This window comes from Mus caroli, chromosome 3 (assembly GCF_900094665.2).
Source record: "Mus caroli chromosome 3, CAROLI_EIJ_v1.1, whole genome shotgun sequence".
Lineage (NCBI taxonomy): Eukaryota > Metazoa > Chordata > Mammalia > Rodentia > Muridae > Mus > Mus caroli.
This window is the reverse complement of record NC_034572.1, coordinates 47,084,330-47,093,919: the sequence shown is the minus strand read 5'-3', so window position 1 is coordinate 47,093,919 and position 9,590 is coordinate 47,084,330. Positions and strand designations below refer to the sequence as shown.

The window sequence follows — 9,590 nt, the reverse complement described above, 5'->3', positions numbered from 1 at the left end:
GAGGAGGAGGAAGAAGAAGAAGAAGAAGAAGAAGAAGAAGAAGAAGAAGAAGAAGAAGAAGAAGAAGAAGAAGAAGAAGAAGAAGAAGAAGAAGGTGGTTTAGAACTGCCCACTTATAATTATGCAAAGTTGTTCATGCTGATAACCCTAGCACGTGTGCATCTGAGCCAGGTCAGTGAGTTAAAGTCCATTCTGGCTGCATAGCAACACCCCATCTCAACAATAACAGCAGTAGAACCTTCTAAATCAGAGTTCGTCACCATGAGTGCCCCTCCTCATGGAGTCCTCCCTCCAGAGTCCTGGCCCCACTGTTAATGAAAAGACCCAAGTGCAGCAGCGGCACTCACAACCCAGGCTTGGTACCCATCAGCAGCTGAGCTTTTGATGCTCTCTACAGTTTGGGGGACCCAAACATGGGTCCATGGGGAGCCCTCCATAGGTCTGCCTCTTTGCACAGATCTTCATCCCCCTACCTCAGTGCTCAGCTCAAACATCACCTTCTCTTCTAGAATGGTCTTCCTATAACCACCATCACCACCACCCTTGTGTAACTCTAGAGTTCACGGTGAACTTTAGCTGGATCTCCCATCTTTGCTGTGAATATTTATTTAGTGCTTTGAAAGGGAGTATTCTGTTCCTGGCTCCCTCCTGCCTCACAGTAGAAGCCAGCAGGTGAGCCAGGGTCCACTCTGACCCACTTTGAAGTCTCAGAATGGCCCTGCACCACAGGTTAGACTTATGGGTCTGTTGGAAGTTTTCGTCGGAAATAATGATCCAGCAGAAGTGCTTCTGTCTCATGAGACTTAATTAACCCAAGAACCAGAAGCCATGGCAGCTTCTCCTTCATGTTCCTGTAGCTCAGCCCCACATGGTTATGAGAACATAAGGAGAGAACGTGTCTCTGCATCACCCTCCTCTGTCCCCATACTCCAACAATATCTCTGCCAGCAAGCACATATGCTCTGTCCTTGAGGTTTCTCTCCAGACAGTCTCACAACAGGCTCATGGATACCACTGCAAATAGCAAACATCCTGACAGACATACAATATTACATTTTTACATAAGTTGTATTAATTAATCGTGGGCAGAGTCTCATGTATCCCAGGCTGGCTTTAAGCTAATGTGTAACTGAGATGACTGTGAACTTGTGATCCTCCTGCCTCCACCTGCCAAGTGCTGGGGTTGCTGGTGTGCACTCTCACACATGCTGAGGATTGGATCCGGAGCCTTGTGCATGCTAGGCACACACTCTGTCCATTGAGATGCATGCCCAGCCTGCATGCATACGTTTTCACAGTTTATAAAATTATGTGAGAATTATTATAGGACTTTAATAGGAAAAAAATGGCCTGGCATAAAACTATTTGGCTAATGGGATACCAATTAGTACAAATGTATGCATAAAACGAATTCTGGAAGAAAATCAAAACACGTGTTTCTGAGTTGTGAAAATATAGTGGCTCTTATTTTTTCAAATACTTTGATGCTTTTTATTGTTTTTTTTTTTCAAAAAAGGTTTAATTTACTTTTATTTTATGTGCATGAGTGTTTGTTTGCCTTCATGCGTGCTGTGCTTGAGGAGGCCAGAAGAGGGCGCCAAATGCCCTGGAACTGGTGAACCACCGTGTGGATGCTAGGAACCCAATTGGGATGCTTTTCAATGCTTCCAACAATTGATCCATCTCTCTGGCCCCTAGTTCTGCTTACTTAATTTTACATATATTTATGCTTTTATAAAGAAAATTTTAAATAAAAAAATTCACGACTATTAAATGTTCTTCCTCCTCCTCTCCTTACCCCTCCCTCTCTCCTTTGCTTCCTATCCTGTTAAGACACAGTGGGTAAAATGGAACTCGGGTAGCCTCTAGGCTCTTTCTGTAGAAAAGCACAGCCTTCAGGCACCAGATATAAAATTCAGCATAAAACCCTAAGGATAACACTATTTTTTAGCAGCTATAACTCATCTTTCCTGCCTGCCTGTTCCTCCCAAACAGGCAAAGAGCTTTCACCAAAGAACAATTTTAAGTGAACTATAAATTTGCCAAAAGGAACACAGACGCTCAACATGGTTTCAACCTGATGACTCCACCCCTAGGCACGGTCTCACCCTGTTACCCAGAAACCAAAAGTCTCCAGGAACCGCTTGTTTAAAAGATGAGATCTAGCATAGGACACAGCTGTGATATGAACACTGTAGAGGCTGAAGCAGGAGGATGGCCAACTTGAGATGTATAGTGTGGAGTCCTCCTCCCCACACCAAAAGCCACATAGGTTGATCAATGGATTAGCATTTTTTTATTTTTTAATTATGAAGAGCTTCCAAGTCCAGAATGCCTAAGTTCAGAGGCAAAATTAAACTGGGCTCTCTTCATCTCCCTTAATACCCGCTCATAGCCCACCTCTGTGTCTGTCCCAATATGAGTGCAAAGTCGGGTCAAACCTTTCAGATTGAGTCCATTTAACAGACTGGTACACTTCACCTCTGCTCCTCTGCAATCTGCCTGCCTGATGTTCCCACCAACATACTTAGGAAATGTGTTGATTTAGAAATTTCTTTTTTCACCGTAACTCTAAAAAACTTCTCTATAAAATCATTCCATAAAACCCGTTCCACCGTGGAATGCATTATTTAGGACAGCTCACTCAGATTTGGCTCAAAAAATAAACTGCCAAGGACCAGCCTTGGCTTGGAGAGGGGTTCTGAGGGAGGAGTGTCTGGGAGGAGTGAAACAAACGACTCAAAGTCAAATCATGGGTCCAAGCTGGCAGCCTATGTTCTGCGGGAGACAGTTTTCCAAGCAGTTCTCCCTTCCTATTCTAAAACATTCTCTGGATAGCGCATCTCCTGCAGATCATAAGCCCAGTCTTTTATTTACACATCAATCCAGTCATCTACTCCAGGTTCCCTTTTGCTTATCCTATGAATCAGCATCCCGGGACCCCAGACCCTTAATTCTTAGGAGACAGCAAGCACACATTTTCTTTTAACTTTGCAAAAGAATTTAGAGATCCGTCTGTTTAACACAGACACCAAGCTAGCTGGATGGGACCCCACCCTGAAATTATCATTTCTACCACATTGGGGGCCTAACCTGGCTCTGTCCCAGGCTGACCCTGAACTCACGAATCTCTCTACCTTTGTAAGCATAAAGAAAAAAACCTTAGCAGGGTGGGGTCTTCTGTGATCACTGCTCCCTAAATCTCTGTCTCCTTCTTTAGCATCTTTCTGACAAGCTAACTCACGGTGCGGCTGCTTTTGATCCTTTAGATTCATGAAGCCCCTCATATAATTCATATTGCATCCTTCTTTTCTGAGAAATTATATATCTTTAAACCCATTTTTTAGAGTTCTTTTATGCAGCCTTAGGGGCTGTCCTGAAGGTCCCAGCGTTTACCATTTTGCTTAGACATTAGCCACACCTTTGCCTCCCTGCCTCAGGCTGTCTCTGACTACCATGGAGTCAGTGATAAGAGGGAGGATGTTCCTTGAAGGAGGAATGTAAAAATATATACAGGGCTGGTGAGATGGCTCAGTGGGTAAGAGCACCCGACTGCTCTTCTGAAGGTCCAGAGTTCAAATCCCAGCAACCACATGGTGGCTCACAACCATCTATAACGAGATCTGGCGCCCTCTTCTGGACTGTCTGAAGACAGCTACAGTGTACTTACATATAATAAATAAATCTTTAAAAAAAAAAGTAAAAATATGTACATTATTATACAAAAAAAAAAAAAGCCTTAAGCCCACAGCCATCATGGACACTCGTGGAGTCCCATGTGTGCTGGCTCTGTCCCAGGGGCAGGAACCGTGTCATTCTGTCCCTACCAAGGCCATGCCGGACCTAGCAATAAACCATCTCTTACTCCTGTTGAGATGAGAGTTGAATTTTTTCATTAACAATGCTGAGAACTTGACTCTTAAAAAAATACTAAAAGAAAGAAAAGAGCATAGTGCTTGCATGCCTGCAATCCCGGCACTTAGGAGGCGGAGGCAGGAAGCTCTGTGGCAGCCTGAGCTACAAGGAGTTTTCAAAAGATGCTTAATGCTTGCAGGCTCTCAGTATTGATATGCCTACTTCCGGAGAAAAGACTGTTTTCCAATTTGGGTAAACTTCTATTTTCTTTTCTGAATTAGTAATACCAGATTCTTTCTCAGCTTCCAACTTGAAATAGGGTTTTGGCAACGGAAGGTTACGGATCACAGATTAAATCCCATGCACAAACACACTCAGCAAATGCACCCACAGCCCCGCGCTGCCACTTTAACAAGTCCCTAAGCTCTCCAAGACCCAGCTTTTACACTTGTAAACTGATATCGGGGACTTCCCTCATAATTATCAGGTCTGAGACGGTAACAAAAACCGTACAATTTCCAACTCATCTGAGTCATTGAAACTAAGCATAATACTTGGTACTTACGGACTAAGTCTTACTTTTTTCAACTTCTCTCCATTTATCTGAAATTATGTACCTTAAGCAGACTTTTCTCTAAATCATAGTGTCACACTTGAAGAGGAGGGAAGTCAGCCTCCATCGTATCTTGGCTATGTAAGGTGAGGCCATCAGTGCAAAGATAAACACGTGCCTCTTTGGTCACAACTGGAGTTCTGGGGACAAGTTACAGACCGCCACTCAAAAATCAAATAAAACCAGTGGAAATATCGAATGTGAAACAAGGGTTTCTAAATAGAATTGAAGCCTCCCTTCCCCCTCTCTCAACCTCTCTCTCTGTGACAGGGTCTTGTGACATAGCCCAGGCCAGCCTTGAACTCACAGCAATTCTCCAGATTCAGCCTTCAGAGTACTGTATTACAGGCATACCCAGTTCAGGTGTGTTTGTTTCACTGGGTGCACTGTGATGCTGTCCCAGCTCCCCAGCGCTCCGGTCCTTCTCTGATGAATGTGTGGATAGGTAGCATTCAGAGCGGAGGAAGGGACCTACCCACTAAATTGTTCTTCTCCAGTTTCTCCGGTGAATCCATCTCATTCTTGAGATGCCTTTCAAATCTTGCAGATGGTCCTGGGTCGGGATTCAAGCCTGGCAGCAGGCATCAGCTCAGTGGTGTGTGGAGAGGAAGACAAAGCAAGAGAGGTTCCCTCTCCTTGGCATACACCCTGAGGAGTAGTAACCCTGGTGCAAGAAGCCTAGAAACGGTAAACAAAGCACCTTCCCTGACATCACACTATCTTTGTTCAAAGAGAAAAAGGCAAAAGAAGAGAGCCTTCTGCCAGGGGCTGCTTCCTATATGCTATGTGGTTCCTGTATCAGTTACTTTCTAAACAACACTGCTAGCCCCCTGTGTAACTCATTATCTGCTATATATGTCCTCAGGTGTTATACTACAATAATGCAACCTAATGCATCCAACACATCGCAGTAAGAAAACTTTCAAATGCCATTCTAATCTTGTCATACCCTAAGGTAACTCATCTACTAATTGACAGTTGAGACTAATGTCGTAGGTGTCCCACGCAAAGTTTGAAAGTACGGGGTCAGTTCTTCCCTTATCTGACACTCCCCTCCCACCATGTGTCAATCCCTCTAAAGCTTTTAGTTGCTTGTCTTCAGATAGCATCTCATTCTAAAGCTGGCTTTAGACTCCCAGGAATGCTCCTGCCTCAGGACCTCCTGGACTCCTGCCCTCAGCGCTAAGATTTCAGGCACGAGGCACTGCTTTCTACCTTCAAAGCTTTGTGCAACCTCTCACCTCAGGACCTTTGCACATATAAGTGTAAACACAATGCTAGACTCTTGTCTGCCTTTTCTCCTAGACCAGCCAGGTTTAGCCTCCTGCCTCTTTGCTTTAACTAAACGGCTGCTGTGCACAGTCATGCCCATTCCTTCTTGTATCATCTTTCCAAGCTTTTGTACCATCCCAGTACAGTGACTGTGAGTGGCTGGGACAGAGTCTACAAGAACTGTAGAACTTTCAATATCATATTTAAAGAAACGGCATGCCGGGTGGTGGACTATGCCCTACCACACCATGAGGCTCTGGAGCACCACAGGCCAGAGTTGATGGCTTCCTGGTGTCTGTCCAGTGAATAAGTAAGTAACAGGATGATGACAGACAGGCTCTTTCTGAGACGCAGAGCTTCAGCTTCCTGGCTGTGCTGCTCAGTCCGTATTTCTTTATCTATTTACTTGTTTATTTATGTTTGTCTACCAGACACAGCTAGGGTCATCTGGGAGCAGGGAACACCAGAAAGAGAAAAATGCCTGTCAAATTGCCCTGTGGAGGGCAGAGGGCGGGGTTTTAGCCCACAGTGGTGGGTGCTACTCCAGGGCAGGCAGGCGGGCCTGCTTGTATTTGAGGGAAGGCTGAGCAAGCCTCTGAAAGCAAGCCAGAAAGCAGTGCTCCTCTGTCACCTTATCTCAGTTCCTACCCTCAGTGCTGCCCTGACTTCCTGGGACCTGTGAGCTGTATGCTGAAATTAACCCTTTCCTGCCGAGTTGCTTACAGTCATGGTGTTTATCAAAGTAATGGGAAGCTAACGAAGGATATGGCCCAGGACACCCCTTTGTCCCTGATTCCTAGACCCAAGTGCCATAGGAAATTTATCCTGACACTGGAAATCCCTCTCCTATGTGGATAGTCTAAGTATTTGCTTCCATCTGTGTAGAAGTACAGAACAGGACAAGCCAACAGCCCTTTGTCCGTGTGCACTCTCTACCTCTTCTTTCCCCACCTATCCAGTTGGTTTCATCCTAGTAGAAACATCTTTAAATGTTTCCCACAACTTGGTTAGTTTCACCAAGTACCTGTCTCCTCTGCAAACTCAGCCACAGCTCTTACACAAATAAATGTGGGATTCTAGAATTTCAAGGAAGGCGGCTGGGTCCAGAAAACCAGATTCCAGCAGAAACATAAGCAAGCCCACACTGGTCGGTGCTTGCCTAGCCTACGCCTTCCCTCATTCCACCGCTCTGTGAGGAAGCCAAGGCAGGCACACAGGGCCTGAGAACGCAGCCTGGAGCCCACACTGCCTGCACCGGAAGGAACTCTTGCTCGCTCATGTATCAGCCATGTGACCTAGCATTTGACCTCCATCTGTGGAATGGACATAATAGAATTTACCAACAAGTGACCCAAGTGAGACTCATTCAGATGCCGAGTTTAAGTGGAGTCTTGTTGAAGATAAGCAATGGCTACCATCTACTAGGGTGGGAGCTGAGCCCCATTATTTGTGATTCAGTTATCTTCTCTCTAAATGGGGACTATTGGATTCATTCAATCTTTCCCTTTCCTTTTGTTTTCAAGTGAGCCCAAGAATGACTCATTACAAGAACACTGATCGGGTCTCTTCTCTCCATTATCTTTTGTGACCCTTGTTTTTTACACATTTGAAAACGTAGGAGCTGACCATGACGGTGTAAGCATGTAATGCCAGCATTCAGACGGCAGAGGCAAATGTGGGATCAGCTTGCTCTACCACAAAAGTTCCAGATCTGCTTGGGATGCATATTGAAAATCCCATGAAAAACAAGACAAACAAACAAAAAACAGGAAAGAAAGAAAAACCCTAAAGCCCAGGTCACGTGTTCCCTGGCTCTGTGCTGCCGGTGCGTAGATTCCCTGTTCATCCCCTCTTTGCTCTATCTCATCCCCTCTTTGCTCTATCGTCTGGCCATCCTCCTTCGTGACAAACATTTAATGAAAATAAAAATAGGAAAGCTCCCTGTGTGCATCCTTTCCCACGCCCAAGCCATATTCGGTTTGTACTGAGAACGGGGCCAACCCTTCCTTTTGCCCCTCGGTGGTCACGCAGCAGAGGCGCTAGCTTGGCTTATTTCCTAAGACGTTTCTCCCATAAATGCCATTTATGTCGTAGCTGCCACTCAAGGAAGTGCAAGATTCAAAACAAAAACAGTAATTGTTCCCAGGGGCTGCTAGAAAGAGCCTCGGGGGAACTCGCTGTGTGTCCCCTTGGAAGATGACTAAACAGCTGTTTTTCTTCTTTCTGCAAAATGTTGCAAATATCTCCACCTAGAAAGCAATGGTGACTGAAGTCATGAACACCGAGTACCTATAGAGGGGTCTGCAGAACAGGACAGGAGCCCATTTTTCTGTGTATAGAGAAACCCCAGATTAGGTCTGGAGCAATGAACGAACTACAGATAGCATTTTCTCCCGTCATCATGGAGGAGCGTAGGGAACAATGGGAGATTTCGCTGTTTGGAGCTTTTATTCTATCTGTTCTTGCTCAGACCCTGGTCTCAGTCTGGAGGCTTATAGCAGGCACATCCAACTTTTATGTTTTCTTTTATCCACGTGACCACCTTTACATGAACTAAGCCTCTAACTAGAGACTGTCCCTTCCAGCTGCAAGTCTTTCAGCCTCCTGATTTGGGAACATTCTCTGACATTTCCTGCTCAGAGGGACAACGTGGTATGCACTTGCTGTTGCCTGAGGGATTGTTCTCCATTCTTGGAGGATCGATGACTGATTCCACTGTACACATTATTTATACTTAGGTACACTCACATGTTTGAGCAAATTTGGATCCTAATTGTGTGAGAATGCCTATGGAGAAAACTTCTACACGGAAGTGCTAGCCTAGATCTCTAGTTGAAAGTGAGACTTTCAACTCTCAGCTAATTAAACATCTCTACCTGGACAGACCTGATTCAGTATCTGATAGCTGCTAAATAGGGAACTTTTGTGATGCAATTGTGTTGACACATGTGAAATAACATGTAACATGTGCACAGATTCTGTAGGTATATGTTAATGAAATAAGCATGTATACGGGTTCTATTCCACAACTGGAGCTTCTCCTGCCACTGATACCCCTGGAGCCTCATGAGCCTGTCTCCCTGTCACAGCCCTACCTCCCCATGACCAGAAGCAGGAGTTTTGTTTTCTTGCTTTTTTTAGTTGAGTTTGACCTATATAAAATTCCCATGTCGCCTTCTTTGATTACTTGTACCATGTTTCAAGGTTAATTCATACTCTGATATGAAAACAATGTTTTTGAGGGCTGGAGAGATGGCTCAGCAGTTAAGAGCACTTGGTCAGCATTGCAGAGGATCTGGGTTCGGGTCCCAGCACGGACATAGCAGCTCACAACTGTCTGTAACTCATCCCATGGGATGTGGCGCCCTCTTCTGACCACTGAGGACACTACATGTAAGTGGTACACAGATTCACATATTCAGGCAGGCAAGCCCTCATATACATATAAAGAGTTTTTTTTTAAAGAAAGCAATGTTAATATCCATCACTCCTTCATAGTGTACAGGCCACAGTCCATTTACTCGATGTAAGTTTAAGTTGTTATTACATGATACCATCATGGATGTTTTTGTGTGGGTGTCATTTTGTTCTAAAACCAAGTTGTAAACATCCAGAAATAGAACTGATAGATTTTGGGCTGGAGAGACGGCTCAGCGGTTAAGAGCACCGACTGCTCTTCCAGGAGGCCCGAGTTCAAATCCCAGCAACCACATGGTGGCTCACAACCATCTGTAATGAGATCTGATGCCCTCTTCTGGAATGTCTGAAGACAGCTACAGTGTACTTACATATAATAAATAAATACATCTTTAAAAAAACAAAAAGTCGGGCGTGGTGGTGCACGCCTTTA

The 9,590-nt window shown here is 44.8% G+C and overlaps 1 protein-coding gene across 1 annotated transcript in view; it reads right to left on the bottom strand.

The window, feature by feature from the left end:
- Nucleotides 1-5,064, bottom strand: part of Stoml3 (stomatin like 3) — an 18,631-nt gene extending 13,567 nt beyond the window's left edge. The window contains exon 1 of the mRNA XM_021158706.1: nt 4,944-5,064. Within this exon, the coding sequence (XP_021014365.1) occupies nt 4,944-4,983 (40 nt within the window). The 5' untranslated portion in view covers nt 4,984-5,064. The remainder of the gene's footprint in view (nt 1-4,943) is intronic.
- Nucleotides 5,065-9,590: the final 4,526 nt, after the last annotated feature.